The sequence below is a fragment of the Thermobia domestica genome, chromosome 18 (assembly GCF_964235325.1).
Source record: "Thermobia domestica chromosome 18, izTheDome1.hap1.1, whole genome shotgun sequence".
Classification (NCBI taxonomy): Eukaryota; Metazoa; Arthropoda; class Insecta; order Zygentoma; family Lepismatidae; genus Thermobia; species Thermobia domestica.
This window is the reverse complement of record NC_137471.1, coordinates 101,954,350-101,980,940: the sequence shown is the minus strand read 5'-3', so window position 1 is coordinate 101,980,940 and position 26,591 is coordinate 101,954,350. Positions and strand designations below refer to the sequence as shown.

The following is a 26,591-nucleotide window of genomic DNA, read 5'->3' as shown; positions in this document are numbered from 1 at the left end:
CTTATCCCCTCCCCCCCACACATAGAACTTACCTCACAGAAGTGTCCCCTCTACATGACAGTTCAATAAATTAGCTAAATGCGATATTCTTGCTCTTCTTGAGCTGTTTCTTTGTAGTATATGTATAAAAATTCACCATTTGCAGGTAGGTATAGAAAGTATTATACTGAAGTTCTCCTTAGTAGATTGTTAACGCGCACAACTGCGGTATGCATGATCCTTATCTCCTGTGGGAGCACTAGAATCTTCGTGTTGATGAAGATCAACATGAAGTAACCTGGAAATACCTGAATTAAGAGGCATCGAACTTTAGTCGAGAAAGCCAGATATAGTAGCGTATTGGAGATGATGTGCTGACCGTGCATCACTCAGCTGAACGAGTTGCCATCTGGCTGGCCATATGCAGCGAAACGGTAAGCGATCTCTACCGGCTGCAGCGAAACGGCGTTTACTTTAGTATTTCCACCTAATTGTTACAGCTGATGACGCGTGGTCAGTATATTGTCTTCCAACGCCTATCTAGGCCCCAGGATACGTAATGAGTGCTACATGTCCTTCATATAAATATCACTGTGTGTGTCTGAGTTTCCACGCTATTGCCTGAGCTTCCTCCTCTCCTAGTTCTAATGGGTTCCTGGATACGTCATTACATGTATTACACTTTTTTTCTAATTATTATTTTCCAATGACGAATATACTGTAGCGTCAAACCCGATTTAACCAAATGAAAAAAAAAAAAGCTAAATGCAATAAGTGACTTTAAGCCTGCAGTAAATACTATGTTATATATATATACACACTACAATATGTATATACTACACTACACGCCAACCCAAAGGAACTGTCTTGTTTCCTACGAGACGTCACTTTGACAACTATTTTGATTCAGTAGTGTGCGTAGGCGTCGGAACCAGGATGTCTAGGTAGCATCAACTCTTGTCACGTAGGCAAACACAGGGAGCTCATTTGCTGTAAATGGAAATAAGGGAGTTAAGACTAGGGCTGAAAACTAAATCTTAATCAGCGATGGACCTTAACCTCAGGCACCCTCCACTCTCGGGCAGAATAACGAGTTATTCTCCCAGTCGCTAAACTATTCTTTATATATATATATATATATATATATATATATATATATATATATATATATATATATATATATATATATATATATATATATATATATATATATATATATATATATATGTGTGTGTGTGTGTGTGTGTGTGTGTGTGTGTCCGTTCTTGTGTACTGCCAATAAACTACTGACAGCTCGTCACAATACAGTTGCGACAGCGACAAAATTCATTCAGCATTTTTTTTCTCACTATAAAATGATCTATCTTACAGATCTACGTATTCAACACAGTTCACCCAGAAATAACTAAAAATAAGGCAATTAACTAAAAAATATCATTAATCTCTCAGAAAACTGACGCGGCAACAAATTGTTGCAATAAACATTCCCCTACGAATACTACTCACAAATAAAACACTGGATTGTCACGAAATTTTCAACACAATCTTTCGGAGCACGAAACAAGGGAGTTATATGAACTTAGGTATTAACAAATCGACAGAAACCCTCAAACTGGAAGGAGAAGGGGAGGGAAAGGGGGGAAGTCAGGAAGAAATGAAAAGAAATCTTTGAGTTTTACGTCCCACGGTTATGCCGGTTAGGCTAAAGGAGACGGTGATTATGAGAAATGAATGAAATAGTGGAATGAAGAAAGTGGGAGGAAACGGGAGAACCCCGAGAAAACCCACGCACACGGTGTTTGTCCACCACAAAGTTCACTTGGCGGGGGCTGGGATCGAACCCGGGACCCCAAGCACCAGAGGTGAACGCTCTACCACTGAGCCACCGCGGCCCCTGGAAGTCAGGAAGAATGAAATTGTTTAGCGACAGTACACACACAACGAACTATAGATCATTTACAAACATAAATACTTTGTTCCAAAAATGAAAATGTACACAAGTAATAATATTTTAATAACAGTAAAATAGCTTTCTACAATACCATCAAAAATTAATACTGAAACAGTTGAGGCGTCAGTCCTTTGACTAAAATATTGAGAGACTTGAAAAGGATCCGAGCATCCTGGTTCCCACGCCTATGCACACTAGTGAATCAAAATAATTTGATCCAGCCCATACCAAGTGAACTTTGTGGTGGACAAACACCATGTTTGAGGGGTTTCTCGATGTCCTCACGTTCCTCCAGTCACTTCTTCATTCCGAAATTGCTACCCATCTCGTCATTACCGTCTCCCTTAGCCTCGGTGTACAATCATGGACGTTAAAAAATACTCCTGAATATCAGGAATCCTCAGGCCGTAATATCTTAATATGAATATGGTAATAAAACTTTGCTCATGAATGTGTCAATTTCCTTTAGGTTACAATCAGTTTCCATGGTATTTATTCAGTACACGATATTTTACACGCAAACGGCAGGAAGTGAAGTAATTTTGAAAAATATGTAAGGAGGATTGGATTATTTATTAGCACTACTGCAATTAGGAAAAACCGCAATTATAGTTCTCTTTTGCATAAATGTAACAGCCCTACCAAAAAAAGTTAAAGACTTCTTTCTATATATCGAGTTGACCACTTATTTTGAAACAATCTGTAACTTTTGAACTGAAATTTTATATCATGCAGATATCGGCAGGGAGACGTTGTCTGGGATACTTACTGGTAGCTACCTGGTCCTATGTTGGACTTAAATGTCTTCTCAAGACAAGGGCAAAATAAAACACAGCAGAATGGAACGCTAAGGTCAAAGAAGACGATTCCAATCCAGGATGAACATTGAGAATAAAACAACTCACTGAAATGGGTAACTGGTATCACTACCACTACATCGGAACAACCAGATTTGTTCATCATCCCTAAGCAATATACGAAGCTACGAACACCTCAACAACTGGCACCTACGTTCAGTTTCTTAAAGAAAATCAACATCCAGCTGCACAAATCAGTACCATGTACGCTCTGCGTTCCCGAACGTCGGCTAACCACCACATTCAGCGTCTACAATACTTAGAGGAGCATCCACTGCCTCCGACGAATATCTGCATAGGGATACCGTCATACACGAAGATCGAAGACTTCTTCAATTATCTGCCATAGAATGAAGATATTCCATGGGTAAATTAAATTAGCATTTGGCTAGATGTCATTTCACTCTATCGGGAATCTTAAATTTGTTTTTATGATGATGATGAGTACACTAGCACGTCGCGAAACAAGATGCCCACAAAAAAAAAAAAAAAAAAAAATCTAAGGCATGGACCCTTGGACAGCTCACAAATTTTTCTCAGTAAACTGTAAAGCCGAACATTCAGCCTCGTTAAGGGACTCTCCAGCCTTTAATCACGAAAGGCGTATCCGGGAACTCATCAAGGTTATGGATTAGGATGAGGATTTGTGAGCTCTCGGCATCGAGGCCATATTAGCTCGTTACGTACAGGAATGATGTCCCTCGGTGATCACACTGCCCGGAGAATTGGAGAGGAAGAAAGGTAGGATTTATTATTATGTTAAGTACCATCCCGCCAATTGCCTGATGCGAATGAGAAAAACCCAGGAAACCCTCACTCAGAATGGCTGACGAAAAAGCTTACAAACTTTTTCGAGCGACTGTTCCCACCGAACTCATGGTCATGAAAAAGATAATCCGCTGCTGACGCGAAACATCGTAATGAAGAGATAATTAACTTCTCTTGGTAACACAAACTTTCGACGTTGTAACAGAAGCTGAGGTTGGAAGACTGAAAAATGCCGAAAACAACATTAAAGTTTTTAGTTCAGCTAGTAAGCCTTCCAAAGCTATTTATGTTCGTAGTAGTGGTTTTGAGAAAACGTCACGGGTCACCCCATCGTCACTCGACATACTGTACATTGCTGGTATTAGGTCAGCATCCAGTTTGGAAGCTACCCTCAATTTCTTTGAAATCAGACATGCTCGAAGATGAAGTGATACATAATGAGTAGACGGTAGTTGGCTCACGAGGTAAGCTTCGAGTTAAACGTTATCTTTCTAATATGACGCTTCTTCAGTGAAACCTTAACGGCATCAGTAGTCAAGTTAAGGAATTGAGATAAGTGTTCCTATGGGCACTCACCAGCTAGTATCAGCCTGGAGGAAACACATTATTGGCCAGAGCAGTCTTTTTCCCTATCCTGATATACTTCATAATTTACAGATTTGATAAGCACAGTGATGTTCTACGCCGCCATTGGTACACTGAATCCTTTCAACACATTAACACAGGGGCGGATCCAGGACCGACTTCTGGGGGGGGGAAGGGTGGTGGGTTGTCATACTGCTACTTTTAAGGGCTTCGAACTTTGAGATGGGTTATATATATATATATATATATATATCAAATAAAAAAGTTTCCTCTTCTGGGGGGGCGATCGCCCCCCCTCGATCCACCCCTGCATTGACATAGATTTCCGGTTAAGTGTTTGTTCCCCTGCAATTGTCAACTAGTGAAATTTAGGTACACGTAAGCTCAAGAGAATGTTGTGTTTTGACTATTAATGCTGTCTTCTATTGATATTTCAATATATATATGAAAATATTTTGAGGATCACTGACTTTGAATCAATATTAATAATTACGAAGGGTTAACAAAAAAAACGGACCCATTAATGTTATGGACTTCTGAGTTAGTGAAAATGACAGTCTTTAGCATACACAGACTCAGGGTTCGATTTGAGTTATTATCCCACACCTTCATTGACCTGGAGAACTGAATCTTGTGATGTGTAACTAAGCTTTCACTTTACACTGAACAAATTACACGAAATTGTTCTAAACTTTCCATATTGAACGAAGTTGTCTAAATTTCAAGTATTACCCTACTAGCTATATTACTTTGAGTAAACGGCTTTGCTACGCTCCACACCATTTTGAATTTCAGTGAATAACGAATGACTGTTTCGAGATCTCTCCTTCTATGCCGGAAATCTGAATGTGCTGTTTACACAATAATCGTTGGACACTTAAAATTTCTGTAGTGCACAAAAAGTCTTAAAAATAACTATTTATTCAGTCAATAACATTTTAAAGATACTATCTACTTCACTTTTTAAGTGTTTGATATTCTTTATTGTATTCACTAATATTAAAAGTGATGAAAGGGTGGATACAAGGGGAACGTAGCGAAGACCTGAACTAGGAAGCTCTGAAAAAGAACATGGAGGCACAACGATTATAACGCAATCCCACCTGTGGAGCTGCGTGAAACGACAGCGTTACATCTAGATTTCGAAAAAGCTTAGTATGAAATTTTAAAATTCAAGTAACGAATGAACTCACACATGAAAAAATTATATCCTGTACAAATATATAACAAAGTCATACTATGTTGATTCTCGCTACAATAATAAAGTGAAAACGACGCTCTTCCTTATTCAACACTTACCGTTAAGGTACGGTACGGAGCCAATGACGCATCAATGTTAGGGAGTCAATGTTTTTTGAACCTTGCAAGCTAATTTGAACCTTTTAAGATTTTTCCCGATAGGACATCTAGTTTCGATCAATTTACTTAGTTCTACTACGTAAATACCATGTTTCTTCTCAGGTCATAATGCTGAAATAATCAATATATTTCATTGTATATCTCAGGCTCTGTACCCGTATCCATAGCATTATAATGCTAAACTCCTTACGATTTCCTTTTCTATCGCAACGGATAAATACTTTTTTCTCTATTCCTCATTTTTTCTCTTTATTTGGTACATTTTCCTCTCTTACCTTTGTCCTCCATCCACATTCACAAAATTATGCTACAGATTGTATGAAGTTCATCCACATTAAGGAAACATAAAATCTTAGACAATGTAGCACATCAAAATTGTTATGTCACGTTAGAATAATAATGCGCTCTTATCAATCTTACTTATGATAATACCTCCTATTCTTTACGAGGATGGAGAACTGACTAATGTTTCAAGATTCACGTCTTTCAGACATCTTTTAAGATTTGAGTGTCTCAATACTTCTTCGCACACAGCTTCTCAAATATTGAATAGCTTTCGTAATTCGAGATCATGAATTCGACAAAAAACTGGTACAGCACTCACATGTGTGGTATCACGCTTTGATAGTACAAGGAAAACAAAAATACTTTAGAAATACATTATATTATTATATTTCAAAAATCAATCATAACAAGATCATAGAAGATACTCAAACAGCAGAAATCTGCAGTTTATTGTTAAATACGAACAAAATAAACATTCATGAATAAGAAACTATTCATGTCACAATATTACAATAATTTATAATATATTCCATAACAATGTTTCACACTTACTTGTATATATATATTCTATTCTACGCCATTTCCCCACAATTAATGAAATAAATATAAATGCATTATCTCTATATTATATTAAACAAATTAATGAAACTAAGGAGCTTGAGTTCCGTAAACTTTAGGTATTGAAATAAAAAGAACAACAGAATCTACAGTTCGTTTATAGGAACTATTTAAAATGTCATCAATAAAAGGCACTTATAATTGAATCCCCATACCATATTATTTATAAAAGGCAATAAAATCAGAAATTCGCTTTAGTAACTAATGGTACATTGTTTTCGAAATTACGCCAATTTTAAATCTGATCTTTAAAATTTAACAGCAATTTGGTTTATGTTTAGTGTTTAAATTGTTTCCTTTTGACTTCGTACCCTTTTACATTTATTCTACTACAAAGAGTGTTTATTTCAAAGGTTCGATGTATTTTCATTCTTTAACACACTCAAAAATATGAAGAGATTGTGATAAGGATCATTGGTACGGTGGTGATCGAGTAATATGTATTAATTCATGTTGTTTAAGTTTGTCCCTCCTGGTAATAGCTTTCTTGCAGTAACGACATCGGAACATTTTTTCAGTGCCGCACTCATACCTCATATGTCTATTCAGCGTGTAGCGGAACTTGTACCCACGTCCGCACTTTGGACATATGTGGACGTCATAAGGCTGGGTTGACGACTGCTGTGAAACGAATGGAGGAGGGAATAGGGGAGGAGGTGGTGGTAAACTGGCAGCCGTCCACTCCACAAAGTCGAAAGTCACCTCGCCTGCAAAGAGGCAAGAACGAGCCTTTTTCAGGTGAAATGAGCTTTTTTTAAAAAAAGGAATATGAATAATAGGTACTCCTCACTAAACTAATGTAACCTCCTTAATATATGTTATTACTATTTTATTTGTGCTCTTTCGTGAACAAACTCATATAATCACATACTTCACATTTTGCCCTCCTGGTCTTTTGTTCTCATTACGTGATTCATTAATGTTACACTTTCCTTTGTGAAACAATTGAGATAATGAACCTTATCATACTGTAATAAGCTGCTCAACTCTTACTGAATATATTCTAGTTTCGTGAAATCGAAACATCATGCACTCATCTCTCCTCTCAGGCCAACAAGATTTTTAATATATGCATCGTTTTACAAGAATCAGTAACTTTGTGAAAATTATTGCACAAGTATGAAAATTATTAATTATTGCGAGATTTAACTTAGAACAGGTGGGAGATATAACCATTCTATACTATTCCAGATCTTGATATTCTCGAATTATTTGAGTTTTTGTTTTTTCCTCTTAGAAAGCTGCGTCTACAGGACTGATTATGAAAGCAGAAAGGTTTTATTGTGAATTTTCTTAACACAAGTATTAGTCGAGTTGAAACGTACCCTCTCTTACAAGGAACCCTGAGTATCTATCAGAGTCCGATCTTAATGAAACTTTGTATATAGAGAGAGTGCCTCGGGAAACTCGAACAGCCAAAATTGTAGCTGCAGTGTCGAAGACATTGAGACACTAGGGCTCGACAAAGTTCAAAAATGGAACGACAGTACATTAAGTACACGGTGAGAAAATGCGCATTTTTCTTTAAAGCTGGTCATTGTAACGACACCAAATGAGCATACATGGATACGAGATGGTAGATATGATCTGTTAAAAGTGATAAAAAGAATATCCGCCATCTTGAAAGAGGTCATGCTGAAGCTGCTGCGATTGGTGTAAATGAGAAGAAGGTCATGCGATGCATCAATTTGAACTAAATAGGCGCAGAGACCTGTTGGTGAAGTCTGTCGTGGGATTACATAATTCCTGTGCTTCTGGGAGAGTGGTTTAGATACAAGATGAGCAAAGCGTATCTCATGACACTCGAGCAGATGAAGGGTATGGAGCGCTATGAGTGGGATGAGTGTATGTAGAAAACCAGAGCGAAATATAATTGTAACACTATGTAATTTGTGACAGATACTACATGTAATTGGTGTGGTGCGGTGTGGTAACTTCACCACCACGTTTTTGCGTCTATTTACGTTCAAATTGATGCATTGCATGACCCTCTTCTCATTTACACCAATCGCACCAGCTTCCACATGACTTCTTTTAAAATGGCGGATATTCATTTTATCACTTTTAACAGTTTTCATTTACCATCTCGTATCCATGTATGCTCATTTGATACGTTACAATGACCAGCTTTAAAGGAAAACGTGCATTTTCTCATCATGTCCTCAATGTACTGACGTTCCATATTTGAACTTTTTCCGAGTCCTAGTGTCCCAACGTCTTGGACACTGCAGCTACAATTTTGGCTGTGTTAGTTTCCCGAGGCACTCTCTAGAAATTTTCATTAAGATCGCGCTCTGATCGGTATCTAGGGTTCCTTGTTAGACATTTAACAAAAATCAGTCGTAAGTTCACTAACTAAATTATATCGTATACTCCCTATTACACAGACGACGTATGATAGAACTTCTTATAACGTATTAAATATATTATAACATTGCAAGTTTCTTTATTGATAATTGTGAAATTTCAAAAGAACATAAAATATAGACTTAATTCAAGCAAAATTTACGATCTCACTACAGTTTATTCATAAATTAACGAATACTTTGATAAGGATTTCGAAATACTGGCAGGCCTATATCACATTCAGGATATTCTACGAGAAAACACTGAATAGTCACATGGGCAACACAACCTTCAAAATACGGACGGCCTACTCAACGGAAAAAAAAAGTATGTCACATGAGATTCACCGATACCCAATAGGCTCGATCTTAACCTCTACGAGCCAGATGTACTGTATTCCAGACAGGTTTAACAGTATGGCGCTTTATAGCGATGCTATACTCTGTATGAGGACTGTTCAGCAATTATTGACCGTGATATAGAAGTTGAACAAAAATACTGCAGTATGTTGTACTCAAAAGCTTTAGAAGTATGCGTGCTAAAGTACAGGGCAACGATATTGAAACTGGTTGTATTTTCTGTGCTTTGAAGGTAACACTGCATCCGAATTATGAAAATGGAGAAAACTGAAGTGCATGCCGTAATCAAATACTAGCATATGAAAGGTCTAACATCAACGGACATGCAAGCTGATATGGTTAGTGTGCTGGGTGATAGCGCCCAGCTACTCCCAGTTGTTCCGCAAGTTAAAACAGTATAGAATATTTGAAGGAAGAAGTTTGAAAATGATGCGGTTATCAAATGCTGTGGAATAATGGCTTACTGATAAACCCCATCTTTTCTTTTCCTTTGATTTTTAACAAGGTGTAAGTTTTAGAACATGCATGGACGAAGTACAACTTTGTAATGTGTGACTGTGGAAAAATACATTTCCTTCTATATCAAGTACAATGAATGAGAACCTGAGTTGAAAAATATCCCAACTCTACGTTCTTCGTACTATCATTTTTTTATTCGTCTGCATCTACGTTCCAAGGACTATTCACTTGTATAATATTACAGCCAAAGTCCATCTAAAAATTTTATTTTTAATACAAAATAATTTCAGCTGAACAGAATAACATCCCTAGTCAATATGTCCAATTCACTTTAAGGATTTAGGACGCTTTTACATTCAGATGAATCACATCACTGCAAGATAAAACTTCAATGATTGAGAAAGATTTTATTCGGGTCGTAAACAAAGAGAAACTAAATTTAATTGCCTTTCAGACATTTAATAACTTTATTTGACTCTTTCGCCCGCCTTTTGAAGTCGGTGCGGCAATACTATTTAGTTGTCAGATATCAATATATTTTTATACGTACTATTACAACAATCATAATACGTAAAATACAAAAACCAGAAGAATCAATGAACAATATTATAACAACACAGTGACAACACAGTAAGGATTGAGGAGCAAGACTCTTCGATATAATTTCACGTTTTGCATTAGTGTATTAAAATGTAACCATTTATTCACACTTTGAACAGGTAACGATACTAAACAGAAATATATTTCAAACTGAGAACCTGAATTGAGAATATCATAAGTCGACATATAGGGTGAGTGTGCCTAAAGTCAGCCATTTTTCAGTAACAAGCAATTAAATAAGCATGCGGTAACCTGTTATCAAACAAATAGTCAACTAAAACCTAAATCAGAGCTCCAGTAGTCAACCTCATTTGTTCTGGCCTGGTTTGACTTCTCGTAGCAGAAAACAAAAATGATTATTTGAGGTCCGCTGATGCAAGTGAGCATAGTGAGCATTTTGTTAATAAAAAAATAAGGAAGAAGCTTTACTTTAAAGTTAAATTAAAACTATGTTATTGTAAAACAAAAAAAAAAGTACGAGTTATTGCTTTCTTCGATGCATTAATGTATGTAGTTTGTTAAAAAAAATTCGTGGTTTTTGATACAAAACAAGATGTTGCGTAGAAATAAAGGGGGGCTGACTACAGGTTGCATTTTTCATAACGTTTTCCGGTAGTCAGCCATTAGGGGCTGACTACTGGAAATGACCCTTGACTTCATTTTCCAGTGGTCATCCCCCATTACTTTCAACGGACGACTACTGGATACATACAGATGGTGATCAGAAAAATGGAAACACCTGAACGAAATTGCAACTTACCAGATGAATATGGTGTCGGGCCACCTTTCGCCTTCAGAACAGCCTTGATGCGACGTGGGATGGAGGCATACAGGTCGTGAATGGTAGCAAGTGGAATTTTACACCATTCCTCGTGCAGGGCATCGGCCAGTTCTGTCAGAGAGGATGGAGGTGGAAATCGTCGCCGGAGTCGTATTTCCAAGATGGACCACAGATGTTCAATTATGTTGAGATCTGGGGATTGGGCGGGCCAGGGGAGGTGTTGAACTTCATGTCCACAGGATCCAATGAAAACCATGATATGGCGGCCCATAGCATCACCGAGCCGCCGCCATGTTTCAGAGTTGGGCGGAGACACTGCAGATCGTAAGCTTCTTTGGGCGTTCTCCACACATAAACACGACCCGTGGTTGGGAATAGGGTGAAGGATGACTCATCCGACCATATCACACGTTTCCAGTCCTCAACGGTCCAAGTTGCATGGTCGCGGCACCATTTGCGGCGTGCGAAAGCGTTATGGTCCCTGATGAGCGGTTTGGCCCGTGCAACATGACGCAGTAAGTTCATGTCATGTAATTCGCAGCGCACTGTGATTGTCGAAACAGAGTGGGGGAGGTGTTGATTGAGTTCCTCCGTCACTTTCTCCGCAGTAGCACGACGGTTCTGCGTGACAATGCGCTTTAATACCCGGCGTGACCTGTCACTCATAATTTTCTTCCGCCCACTGTTCCGCCTCCCCGATGTGGTTTTCCCGTGTGTTGTGTAGGCCGTCATCACCTTCGACACTGTCCCACGCGACACACCTAACACAGTAGCCACTGCCGTCACACACTCACTCCACATAACCGCGCACCAACAATTTACCCTCTTTGAAAATCTGAGGTGTCTCACATTTTACACTACCTCCGTCTGCTGCAGCCACTGGACACTGCTGTTCCACTGCGCCTGACGTAGTATGGAGACCGACCTAACACACCACCACCAGCGGTCCGGCGCTGCGGGCGCCACGACACCACTGCCAACCCATACATCTGACGTGTTGCCAACTACATGTGTTTCCATTTTTCTGATCACCATCTGTATACTCCAGTAGTCAGCTACCCATCATTCGTTCAATTTAAATGCACATTTCTACAACTGAGACACTTAACTAATACGTAGAAGACTTTCCTAACGATTTAATGAAAAAAGTAGCTATTATAAAGTCACTAACTGCATCATGCACGCATACTACAGTTATAATACCAGCCATTTCAATTCTTATATTTTCCTGGAACTGAGTGAAAAAAAGATTAAGAATTTATGGCTGGTCTGAATTCTCACTCTAAAATTTAAAAGACAGGTAATGAGTATTTTTACCTTGATCATAGGCCTAGGTTATCTAAGGTAACTATGAGGAAATAAGGGATATCAATATCTAATTGATTTGATAATTTTAATTACTCCGCACAATGTCGCATTTCTGCACGTTTTTAATTCCAAGGTTGCAACTGTTCTTTAACTATTATCAGGGTTTGAAAAAACCCGGGTATTTTTGAAAAAACCCAACCCACCTGGGTCCATGTGGGTATTTTCGGGTTTTATTGGGTTTTTTCGGGTTTAATTGGGTTTTTTCGAAATATTTCAACCTCTTTGGGGTAAAAATGTTAAAATTGATTTACATTTCATGAGTGTCATTGTCACAACTTGCAACAACTTTCTATTCACTGCTGTTTTGAAAACAATGCCGCCATTTTGAAATTTTATATTGGATCGCCGAAAAAATCTATACATCAAATTTAGAATGTTTTGTGCTTCTACCCTCAAAATATCAACTTAAAAAGTTCGAAAATTGCACCTTGTAGCATGGACACCCGCTATTTTGAAAAATGGAGGCCATTTTGAAATTTTATGCCGCCAAAATATATACAGCTAATTTAGTCTCTCGTGCTTCTACTTTGAAAATTTCAACTTGGAAGACCTAAAATTGCGCTTTGTAGCGTGGATATCAGCAGCGGCGCAAATATGTCTTCAACATTAGGGGGACGGGTAAGACGGTATATATATATATATATATATATATATATATATATATGCGATGTACAAAATATTTATGAAGGCGAAAAACAATGCTGAGGAGGATTACCCATGTCGGTTCCGGCCTCTCCACAGGGGACATAAAATATGGCGACATTATTATTGCTTTATAACTTTAAAATCCGACCGGTAACATTGAAAACTGTTTACAAGGGATGATCCAAATATGATCATTCCCTGTAAACAGTTTTCAATGTTGCCAGTCTGATTTTAAAGTTGTAAAGCAATAATAATATCGTCATATTTTATGTCCCCTGTGTGGGACTCCGGGACAACATGGGTAGGGGAGCAGAGTTGTCTTCAACATTGGGAGGCGGTCAGATTTGAGGCTTATTCTGGGAGGTATCGATTTCATCTCACTTCTCTTTGTGAGAGTTGGACACAAATCAACACATTTCTTCCTAAAAGACACATTTCCAATCGGATTATTGAGGAGGACAGTTCCAAGATTGTAGGAGATATGTCCCCATCATCCCCCCGGGATTTTCGCCAGTGGATATCAGCTATTTTTTTTTTTTTAAAAAAAAAAAGCGCGTCATTTTGTAATTTTACGTTGGTATGCTGCCAAAATCTAAACAGAAAATTTAGTGTCTCTGGTTTGTATCCTGAAAATTTAAAAGACCGAAAGTTGAACACTGTGTGGTAAAGGCAGACAAATTAACAAATGTAGATCGAGTCATCCTAGGAGCCTCAGTGACGTTCGCCAAATATGAATACCAAATAGCTATATTAATTTAAAACAAAGACATAATTCATCAAAATGTCTTAAATATTTTTCAACGTAAAATAAATGGACTTATTGTTGAAGTTCACTTTCGATGCTTTGTGCATTCAATTACGGGAATTACCCGGGCACTTGTTGCAAGACCGTTCTTTTCCGAAAATTAATTTAAAACAATTAACAAAGATAGGCCTATAATTCATATTTTATAAAGTATATGTTTAAAATGTCTAAAATGAAATGAAATATCCTCCAGCGTAAAATAGATAGATTTATTGTTGAAGTATTCACTTTCGATGCTTTGTGGGTTTAATTGCGGGAATTTCCCGTACACTTCTTTCACGACGGGTTTTCCCTGAAAATGCAGCTTGCTTTACTGTACATCGAAACTTCCATTAATACTGAAGTTTGAATGCAGCACTTGAAATAGTAAGCGTTACGTTGTCTTCGGAGCTCCGAGCATTAAGCTTCTTAATTTTGACAAGAATTTCTACGTTATTTCTATTGTTGATTCTACAGAATGCTTATTTGAAGGCTAGCAACAAATGACTGAACTTAATTGTTGATGGAAAACCAAATTTTACTGAATACTTTTGTTACCATCAAAGGTTAGAAATAATCCCAATAGTTTTACTAATGTATTTACATATTTACTGTTAGTACCGGCACCTATGACCTTAAACCCGTCAACGTATGAGGGATAACGTCCCTCGGCGGCGCCGAGTCAGGTAACACACTATTCACGGAAAGTATTTTCTAAAATACACAATCGCTTACTTGACTTCAAATAGGCTATAAGCATAATCCGCACATTAATTTGTTCTACAATAATCTCAAGCTAAGGTGAGGTTTTTAATTTATTTATTCATTCATTCAGTGCATTTAGAGCTCTATAAAGGTCTTATGTTGAATATTGTTGTCTATCTTAACATCTTAACATGAAAGCATATAATTCGCCCAAAGAAAGTTTAAAATCTGATAAAAATAACTTTCAATGTGATCACCTTAGTTGTACCAATAATACACTAGCAAAAAAGTAAAAAACCCAGGTGGGTTTTAAGATAGGTTTTTTCAGGTGGGTCCAACCCGAAAAAAGCCGGTGGGTTTTTTCGGGCTGGGCCCACTTGGGCAAACCCTGACTATTATTATTATTATTATTATTATCTGTTCCGTTGCTTGAGTTGCCTGATTGCCAAAACAATACAGAATAATTATAAATATTTACATTCTAACTCATGCTTCTCATTCAGTACCTCATAGCCTGGCTACACTTTTTCATAGTAACCCACTTGCTTTCTGTCAAAACCTAATTAAAAACGTGGTTTATCTTTTTATAAGTAAACTTACGCACAGATGCGTGTTAGCCTATCTTAAAGAGAGACAACGGAAACCAAAGAGTCATAGAGTCATTTTCATGAATGACTCGAATCGAATTTTCATGAAAAAGCAAATAATGTTGAAAGTCTTCTTCAAGAAATTAAAAGGACTGCTCACCGCCAGAAAAATACGTGTAACAGTTTAAGAACGCGTGAGTCAGCGTTTCTTTCAACCAGTCCAAAGACGACATCTACTGGAATAGACTCAGTGTCAGATGATTTTGCAACCAGGTGCGTTGAGGATACTGTATCCAAAGATACTGTATAATACACTAATGAACACAGATAGGACTATTCTTCTGTACAAAGAGGATCGATCTGCTACATCAGTGTTTGATAATCTTAGTCCTAGAACGTACCAGATTTCCGCAATTGGACTTCTAGAGCCTACAAATACATCTGCGATATCAGAAATAGATGTTACGTTTGACTCAAACCAGGAAACCAACACATCCGTTGTGGCATCTTATGCTGAAACGACGCAAGGTGAAAGGTCTGCTTCGGTTTCTACAATCGGTAGTGTCATAAATAACTTCATATGATCTCAGAAGACATTCGAAAAGAACCTTCGTCAAACATTTCCATATGATCTGCCTTTGATCAACATCTTTTCTGGCCAGCTCCAATCAAAAGCAAAACTATCAAAAATGTGCCCAGAGAAAAAGTTTCAAGTGCGATATCCTACCAAGAATAGAGAAATTATCAGATGTTAAAGAATGAAAAGAAAAGAAAACTAAGAGGAACACCTAAAACGAAAAAGGGAGAGAATAAAAAAGAAAGGAAAATCTGCAAAAAATCAAACGGAAAGAAAAGATTGTCAAGCCAAGTAGCACTAGTAGTTCGGAAAAGGAGATGCAACAAGTTGTTGAAAGCCGTGTTAACTGTAAGGCCTAAGAAGAATTTATAAGTGACATTGAGGGCAACACACGTAAATATATGGGGTGTGATTTTTGTGATCACTGGTGCCATTTGAAATGCACGTGCCACAGTGAATTATCGTACGGAGAAGCTACTAAACAACTGTGTGTGTCCTGAATGTGCTTAATGAACTTCATATTAAAGGATTAATGTCATAGCTAAGTATAAATGTCAATGTAAATATAAATAGGACTATATATTAATTATAAATAGGCCAGTCTAGGCCGAGGTACATTTTCTTAGTTTGTGGTAAGTACAAGAAGTCTTTTTTTTTCCTATATCGCAGTACATTTTCCACATAGTTTTTCTATGTAGGAAGTCTGAGTGCAATACAATTGTCCCTTCATTTGATAACTGGGGAATTAGTCTTAAATTCCATTTAAAAAGTCGATTCTATAATATGGCTGATTACTGGTTAAAGTAATGGCTGACCTTTGGTTTTCATAGGCTGACTACTGGTTATTTTAGAGTTTCTGGTATTTTCTTTTACCTGTGTAATTATTTATGAAAGATTTCCTATGTGAGCTACACAAAAGTAAAATTTAAACTCTGCTCTTTGTAATGGCATATGAAGTAAAAGTTATTAGTAAAAAATGATTTTTTTATACTTTAACAAAGTTGAAAATCTCCTTAAATGGCCGACAACTGGCACATTTACCCTATACGTATTTCCACATTATGTTTCACGCAGTTGGAGCTTTAAGGAGGTCAACATGGAACGTAACTAGTAAGACAAACCACAGAAAAGCACTTTCAAACAAAACCATTCGAGGTTATAATGCTTTTGTTTCTCTTGAAAAAAAATATATATATATATTCCAGTGGACTTGGATTTTTTTTTTTTAAATTAAAGTTTTCACTCTTACAGAACTGCAGTTTTTTGTTTTTTTAAATCGCCTTACCCTTTAAAAATTTAAATCTCAATCTCCAGAAGTAATTAAAATTCTATTCTATTGAGATCTAAGGCAACACATGCATTGTTTTAATATATTTTATATATATACAGCTACTCTGAAATTTGCTCTTAAAGCTGGGATGAATATGCCCCATTTTCCTCACTGATAACAATAAATAAACGAAAAAGAAATGTCTGAAAATTGTGAATGAAAGCATATACAACGTTTCATTAAATATGTAATTTTTAGGAGTGCTATTGTCACCATTATGTAAATAAAATGGGGTGAATTCACTCTCTTCTCTGACTTCTCAACAATATGAATTTAAGTTTGTCATCTCAAAGAAAATCAATTAAATGTTAAATAAGTATAGCAGATTTGTACAATATTTGACAAAATTTCTTAAAAATTGGGGTGGAAGTAAATCCCCCCCTCAGTATTGACCGATTTCAAAACCAAGCAGTTTGGATGATATATATAAAATACTGCGTCAAAATAGAATAATTCTTAGGGGAATTATCGTGGGAACATACTTAAATGAGGAAATTTCAACGTCGGGAGGAACTTATCCCTGTCTTGCAGCTTTTTCTTGATTGATTTGTGGTAAAGATTAGCAGGCAGTAATATACGCCGTACTGCGTCAAAATCGATCGCTCCTTATTAAAACTATAATGGCAAATTACATTACCTATATGTGCGAACTTGCAACATAGGGTCGATTTTACCCTATTCCACCGACTTTTATTGATGAAGTTCAATCCCATAAATAACAGACGAACTTCCTATAGTTGAGAGGTGAGCGCACGCGAAAATCGAATAAGTTTTACGACAGTTATCGTGGAACACACACACTAACGAACAATCAGGATCTACGGGGAAGGACGTGTGGACTACCTTTTAAAGGTCTATATTTAACACATTGCACTACTTTATTTTGATTTAATGTACAACTCAGTATTTGAAGCCTACATTAATCGTTCAAGAGGCGATTCGCTCTTTTCAAATGACCCCTCTGAAGCCGCTAGTGCTAACGAATGCCAGTTGAGTTCGACATTGTAACTTCGCTTATGCTCACTTCAATTATTGTCTGTATGATTCGAAGATAGCTGCCTGCTCATGACAGCGTATCTAATTACGCAGCAATATAGATTGGAGCTACGTAACTGTTGATCCAATGCTACACCACGGAGGAGTATTTTCGCATATTCCGTCAGCAGTTTTGCCAATTTAGTCATGGACAAATCTACCCATTTTCATATGTCGATTAGCTACTAAAAATGTGCTACATGAAACGAATTATAACTAGCTGTTTTACTCATTCTTCTACTTGTAGCAGTGTTTATACTGGCACGACACACTATATGTCATATCAGTCTCGCCTGTGTCAGTCTCATGGCAAATCGGGATCTAGAGATGTTTCAACACGTTGTTAATTAATGTAGTTATGGTTTGTTTTCAGTATGTTTTCAGCTTGGCCGTGTACTTTTAGCATTGCGATAGATCAATAACCTTTCAAATAGCAGCATTACCGCAAAAATTGGAAAGGAAAAGAACTTCTCAAGAGACTTTAGTACTTCTCGTCAAAGACGGAATAAAACGTACTATAAATAATTCAAGTACGAACGATAGAGGGGGAAGGGGAATCTTCATTTGTGTATACCAGGAAGAACAACGACACAATATATCTCGGGTTCGATTCCCGATGGGGACACTCGGTCGAAAAAGTGTAAAATGCTTTTTCAGGTCAGCCACCCTGAATGAGGTTTTCCTGGGTTTTCCTCATTCACACCAGGCAAATGCCGGGGTGGTACCTAACTTATAGGTCCCAGGCCGCTTCCTTCCTTCCCCTTCCCCGGATAGTGTGCTCGCCGAGGGACGTCATCCCTTAAAACGTGACGGGATAATTGGCCTTAGATGCCGAAAGCCCAGAAATCTAAATCCTAAACGATACAATATATTTTATGTTAATAGACTAGCGTTAAGGAATGTTTTCCTTACTTTTTTGGTGAATTGTGTGAAGTATAAATTTAGCTACAGTTTTAAGTAAATAAGCTATTTTAGCTAGATCCTGTATGTCATTTAGCTACTTTTTGTTAGCAGTATTGCCAGTGAGTTTTGTCCTATAAATGGGTAACTTAGCGTATGTCACTATATGACGAGTTTCAATTTGCACTTTTCAGTCTTGCTGATATGAAGAGCACTGGTGGGACGTTTCTTTGAAGAAGGTTGAACAAGTTGGTCACCCGCTATGACAAGTGTTTGAACATTGGTCGAAACTATGTCAGAAAATAGTTTAGGGTCTGCTCTTTCATGTAAAAAGAAATTTGGCTTGAATAGACCTATTTCAGTACTTTTATTTATTTATTTTTTTCAAAACGGTACTTACTTTCCGGACACGCTTCGTATTATGTCACGGAGGTACCTGTAAAGAAACTTTTGGTGTTTCATGGGTGTTTCACTTATTTTAACTAATGTTTTAAACACATGACTTCCTTTATGATCGGAGTTGTACTAATCTGGGCAATTGTATAGTTATTTCGGTGTAATTGTTACAGTGTTAGTGGGCCAAAAGGATGTATACACAGGGTGTCCACTCTCAAAGCGTTTTGAAATTCCCGGTTTTCCCGGCTCTACTACATAAATTCCCGGTTATAACGGGCACTAAAAGACGAATATTTTACGAAAGAGGCGGAAGGATTATTATTTAGTTCCCACCCGAACAATATAAAATTATGCTATCGAAATAAATTATATTTTCTTACCTGTTTTCGTTACTTCCCGATAAGTGCATTGATGTTTTTCTTCTAGAAGAGCAGCTTCTTTTTTTGCCTCGGCAATTACCTTTGCTTTTTTTGCTTCCAATTCTAGTCTTTCTCGCGTTACAAGTTTTCTTTCTCTTTCCTTTTTTTCCTTTTCACTCAAATCCTTCGCCTTTTTCTTCAAATGTTCAGTATATCGAGCATGTGTATTTCTGGCCGCATGTATCATATCTTTGCTAATTTTAACTGACTCCAATCCACCTAATGCACTCACACCATCATACACTTGTCTCATGGCAATAAGGCTGTATTGTTTGATTCTCAAAAATGCATTCAGAATTCACAGAAAATACTCTCTCTACTTATGCATTTCCGTGTGACAGTATCAAAATACATTGTATAAAAATCATTGAGTTCTCGTACACTGTCCTCACTGAATACGCTAAGAAGTTCAACATAAAATGCATCCAGACGCTTCTCCTTTCTTTTAGACTTTTGCAGTGATTAATAGATTCAGGTGACGAAAATACCTTCCGATATTGTCCCATAATTTTACTTGCTTTGCTTCCCATAAACCATCGTTTAGCTACCATCTCCTCCAAAGATAATGTCAAACGCTTCTGCGCTAGTGTCAGGTTGTGACCAAAAGCACAGGATCGAAACACGAAATAGCTCGAGTGAGTTTGTATTTCAATGGTGACCTATCCATTATTTTACTAATTATCGTTGCGATAGCTTCTCTGCACGTTCGTCGCAGTGTTAGCTTGTCTAGATCCGTTATTTCCTTGATTCCATGCATGGCATCCCTACTTGCAAAGCCTATGTCCACATCTTTAGCAGGAAGAAGATTGCTTGGATCTGATATATCTATTTTTTGAACAGATGCACCTGCTTTATTAAGAACATCACCCTTCACTATTTTTTCCATTAATCTTTTTACGAGAGAAGTGAGCTCTTCATGCAAAAAGGGTTCCATGGGTTGGTCTGTTTGAAATTCGGTCAGAAATGGTTCCACCATTGAAGCAATAGTTGAGAAAAATGCTAATTTTGGTGCTAGCATATTTGTCGTGCATTTTTTTCTCTACAACTAAGAACGTTGTCGAGCTAGGTATTTTCTTGTCCTTCTTGACACACGCAATATATTTTTTTTTTAAATGAGGTAACATCATTAATAAGGCTCGAGATGCAACGTCACTGTAAAATAATTACTGCTAACTTATCTGGTGGTTAAATATACCAGGAGATTGCAGAACCAGACCTATTACTAAACAAGCAATCATAACTGCCAACTAGACAATCTCATTCCCGCTATTTACTGCTCGCATTCATCTTTACATTGCTATTCATTTTAAACAGAAATAATAATAAAGAATATATCAAAGAAACAATTCGTGCTACTTAAAGTTGAATTATAGTTAAATGATTATCCATATATTTTTTTTTCTTCTTAAAAGACCAAGGCCAAAACAAAGACCGCACACATGATTGTTGACTACAACATAGCGCTCTTTCAGGTTTCAAACAAACCCCTTTCACGCGTCACTACTCTATTCTTTTTTCTAAATACAAAACTAACATGGTCGATAAGCGAATCTCAACATAGGATTCAAGCGATCGCCTGTTTAACCGTCGCCACGTTCACTTGCGATTTATCATTGATGCTGATTTCGGACGCCCCAAACGGTGGATACCGACAGGATGACGCCAGATCCCAGGGGACTCTCGGGATAGCTTTTCTGCTCTCATTTTTCCCAGGATACTTTGCGGTCGGTGACGTCAGGTGGAGGTATCGCGGTATTTTTCAAAATAAGTGAAATTCTGCATAAACAATAACACTACTGTTTCAAGATGGGGAAAAGTTATTTTACTTGTGCAGTAGCTCATTCTAATAACATAGGAAGCAACACAAATGAAATAATGTTCCATCGATTCCCTAAAAATGATGAACTTCGAAGAAGATTGATTTCCCGCTGTAAGCGAAAGAACACTTTTAATGTGGATAACGCACGAATATGTTCTGCTCGCTTTTCACCAGAGGATTATCAAAGAGTTTGAAAAAACGAGCTTTTAAGTTTCCTGCAAAAGTAGTGTTTAAGATCTGTCGCTGTTCCTTCATTATTGATACCAAACTGGCATGGGGAAAAATAAACTAGACTCTAGTTAAGTTGAAAAACAGGTGTGTAACAACAATAATTAATTTTACTTTTATGACATTTGTATCTGACGGTCTGAAGCTTAAGGAGTTTATGTGCGTAAAGCGAAGTGGAAGGGGGTACCAACGAGAATATAAATGTATACTCTCATATATTTTTTAGTTTAAATGATATTCGTAAGTTTTGTTAAGTATCTGAAACATTATTCTAGCAAAGTGCACTTTGAGCAGAACATTCATAGGAACCTATTACGAACCGAACCTAACCTAACTTTACCTAATCTAACCTAATCTAATCTTGTTTAACCAAACCGTACCTGTTACGTACAAATCACGTTGATTTTATTCCTTTTCGAATGCTACATCGTGTGACAAAATCATTTGTTCTGATCAAAGTGCACTCTTGCCATATTCTTATAATTGAAGGGCTGGCCGAAAGAGGGGGCTAAGCCATAAAAACTAAATTCCGATAAATCAAAGGGCAAAGTGTAGGACAAATAACTGTAAATTTCCCCTTGTGAAAGTGGTTCATTTATGTATGTATACTACTCTATAGATATCTGTGCAACTTATAACCTGTAATACATAATGTAAAATATGTTATATTCAGTAATAAACAAATATTAGTAATGTAAAGGAAATATTTTGCAGTCACGATTTCTGACAATTTGGTTAATACACATTAAGTACAACGGGTTAGGTTAGATTTCTAACCTGACCTAATTTAACCTAACCTAATCAAATTAGGTTAGGTTAGATTCGATTATATTAGGTTAGGGTAGATTAGATGTCTAACTAACCTAACCTATCCTAACACAACCTAACCTAATTTGTTATTACATACCCGGAACCTCTGAAATTTTTAATAATGTTTGCTTTATGTATTTTACTACCTGAAATGTTCTTATTGAGAGTATTGTTTTATGGAAAATATTTGAACTCCTTCCACCCTTAGAATTCACGTTTCAATGAAAGTGCAACGACAAAAATCCATAACCATTCATCCTCTTTGGGCGTGGGCCACCCCTTCCCCACACCAAAAGAGGATGAATTTGGTTTTAAACGGTATCGGAATGGTCACTATTCATTTCAGTGACCCTGAAAATTATGGATTGGACACCAATTTCGGCTGTTTTTGATTATTTGTCACATCTTTCCTATCTCCTCTCATCCCGAGCGAAAAAATGATAAGATCCTAAGTTAGGCCTGGCTGCATTAAAGTATACCAAAAATCGTTAAAGTTGGTCGAGGAGAAGTTAGCAATCAAACATTGTTACAATGAATACAAAATTTCCCCTTAAAACGGAAATTTTCAAAAACAATGGGACATGTTTTTCTTTAAGCTTAATGAGGAGTTTATATACCGAGTTTCATCTTTCTAACTTGATAGGTTCGTGAGATACTGTATTTTAGGTACAAATTTTGAACCCCTTTTCCCCTTTAGGATTCGCCCTTTAATCAACGTAATAAGGGCCAGGTCAACTCATGTACGGTACTAAAAAATATAAAAATCGATCCAAAGCTCTAGAATGAATTAGCGAGTAAACATTGTATTCATTTTTATTTGTATAGATAATTAATCATTATTGACGGCATTTATATATTTATTACATTATATTGTCTCATCTGTGAGTAGAAATAACTCATTACTTGTATTTGGAAAGACAAGGAATATCATAATTAAGTTTTGAATCCAGTTTTACGAATAAAGCGCGAAGTGTAACAAGCAGGCAAGCGAAAAAAATCTTCACCGATACCTCCACATGACGTCACGTACAGGGAGCCAATCAGAACGCAAATCGCGAACTGGGGCTACCTGTTATTTTATATACCTTGGCTAGATCCGACCCAACGGATCATGAATTCAGAAGCGCCGACTGACTTATCGGTAAAAAACAATTGAGCTACGCCTTTCGTTTTTAACTTTCGGCCTTCTTCGGCTATTATCGTTGTGTTTCCCGGTTCTTTAGAGAAATTTACGGCTTATTCCCGGTTTTTTCCAGGTTCATGAAATTCCCGGTGGGTGGACACCCTGATACAGTCCCGTACTGATCGGTCATAAAATTTTACATCATTTACTTATTGTTATTTATACAGGTATTGACTTTGTTTCTTCCTTATCTGTTCTTAATTTATTTTCACTTATACCTTAACTCTTTGAGGCACGGGAGCCAGTGTTATTTTGTACCTCTTGCTACACGAAAAAAAAATCTTCTTTTGAATTTTTTAAATTTTCATTAAAATTATACATGTAGACACCAAATAAATTTAATTTAATTTTTCAGTTAATAGTTGGACGAAAAAATTAATATCAAAGGTGGTAAGCACAACTTCCCACCGTGCGTCAAAGAGTTAAGCTCGGAACAAACCAAAGCAAATAAATTCATTATCTTAATAAATAGTTATACTTTATCGATGCTCCCTGTATACCTACTTTTGGGCTACCCTGTATAAAAATGAAATATATATATTTCAATCTGTAACAAACAAATATTGTCATAATTTATGTTTATATTATTCATTGTTTCCGTTCTCTCAAATTTTTATTGCTATAAAATATATTAAATTTCAGTGATTTCCTAATCTTTCTATTCAATGTGTTTTTGTGTAATTTTATGAGGTACATTCAAGTTCAAAGGTCTCTAATTCTTTTTTCGGGTACTGTGAGCAGATGGAAGAATGCAGTTTTTCTTAAAATATGCGGACACTATATCTGTGTTTGCTGCGTAAAAGGTGTTAAGTCTAAAAATCATAAATCGTAGTCATTTGGCAAAGATTACGATAGAAAATTTTCTGATTGTGTAGTCTGAAAAATTAAAAGTTTATTAAGCGTTTTACACTGCTGGCGAAGTGTTGAGTGTTTTAAATCTCTCCATAAATTTCCCCCCACTGTTATTATAAAAAGGATTTTAGTTCAAACGTTTAGGAATATTTTGGACTTAACACCTTTTTTACGCAACAAACACAGATATTCTGGATTAGTTGGATTGGTGTTTAGCGTTCCTTTCAGCAACAAGGCTATGTGAGTCTGCTAGGTATTACTTTTCAATGTCAGCTGTAATGTTGCTGTTCCAATATCTTGAACAAACGTGTAGAGGATTGAGTCTTATACATATCTTCTTCTGTTATAATTAATTTATACGGTCATTACATTACATTATACCGCACAAACCACTGAACGTGCTTGCTGGTGTTATAGCGTAATGCGCGCCAGACAGAAGCTTAACATGGGATCCGAACCACATGACTTCCCGACGCTAAAGTGAGTAGCGTCTTCGATACTATACAGTTTTTTTTCTTCTTTTTAAAATATTGGATTTTAAAAATTTCAACATTAATGTAGAAATAATACTACTTTTATCTTTCTCTTCTTAGTATAACACGAAAAACAGTTAATTACTGCATTCTTAAGAAAAAAGTATCATATTTTCAACAATCAAGGACATAATGAATTGATGGGAAAGAAAAGGCACATCAATGGACGTGGGTTTCTTAGTTCGAACAAATTGTTTGTAAAGCTAGACGAGTAATGTTCACAGACAAAAATGCTTTAGTGCAAATTATAGCATTAGCAATAACTATTCTGAAATGCTGTAGCAGGACTTAGTGGAATAAACTTTTTTTTTAAAAAAAGAATTTATTAATAAACTAAAGCTTCAGTTGGAGTTAAAAAAAAGACACATTTTATGTAAGAGGTTACGCGGAACAACTGTCTACAGTAGCGTTTCCCAACCTTTTTCAACTTGCGGCACACTACGGGTGTTACTTTGATTCTCGCAGCACACTTATAGATATTATTATTTGTAAATATTAAACACTGTGGTATTTTTCTGCGATTATTAATCTTCTCACAGAGAAGAAAGCTCTATCAATGTTTTTACCCGTGGTAAATCATTATGCTTATTTTTCATTGTGATATAAAAATAGAAAAGAATTGCAATGAAAAATTGGACTCAGGTTTTTAAAAATAGGCTCTTTTTAAAAACTGTATCCAAACTTTTACTAAGGAGGAGGATCACTAAATAACGAACGAAGAAACAAATCACTCTTAATTTTAAAGCACAAACGTAGGTAATTTGTCGAAAGGATTGAATGATATTTTAAATTTTCAAGTTACGAAATAGCCTGCAACAATAAAGAAGCAATAATGGTCATAACAATGATAACTATTTCTTTTCAACATTAGAAACGTACAGAACAGTAACCTGGTATGAAACTTAAAATTGTAGATTCACAGTAGATAGCAATATAAAAATACAAATATACATTTTTCCCTAGGTTCTGCAATTTGATTACTGTAAAATTAATAATTTTGTGTTGATTCCTCGCGGCACACCAGCGGCCCATTCACGGCACACCGGTTGGGAAACGCTGGTCTACAGGGTAAGTCAAATTGAGTGTTACAAGCTAATTTCTCGTAAAGTATACATCGGGAGAGCCACACGATAAGAACCAAAAACGAAGAGCGCAGAAAGGGCGATAGAAGTCTGAAAAGTAAGTGCCCCTGGGGTCAACTTGAACTTTTCAAAGGCAACATAGGACGAGTGATATATCATTCAATATATTGTCGAAAACGACTCAACTGTGATAGGAAACAAGTACGGATATGGGAAACAAAGTTTCCAAACTCACCGCCAAAATGGGTCCTGTTTGCGATAAATTTGCATGGTACCTAATAGGAACACGTGGGCAATAGAACAAAAACTGCCGTAGGCGAGTTGCATCTACTGCCAAGAGCTTATCCCAAGCTTGGTATAAATCAAAAGTTACGAGTATCTGAGATCGAGT

General features: G+C 36.7%; 1 protein-coding gene across 30 annotated transcripts in view; it reads right to left on the bottom strand.

The window, feature by feature from the left end:
* The window catches only part of LOC145674949 (uncharacterized), a 768,948-nt gene that overhangs the window by 526,315 nt on the left and 216,042 nt on the right, over nucleotides 1-26,591 (bottom strand). Inside the window, exon 5 of one of the 30 annotated variants that reach the window (XM_081745244.1) lies at nucleotides 6,303-7,109. The exons of the other annotated variants lie outside the window; for them this stretch is intronic. Within the exon in view, the coding sequence (XP_081601370.1) occupies nucleotides 6,814-7,109 (296 nt within the window). The 3' untranslated portion in view covers nucleotides 6,303-6,813. Of the gene's footprint in view, nucleotides 1-6,302; nucleotides 7,110-26,591 lie in introns of those variants that run through there. 30 annotated transcript variants of the gene reach the window in all.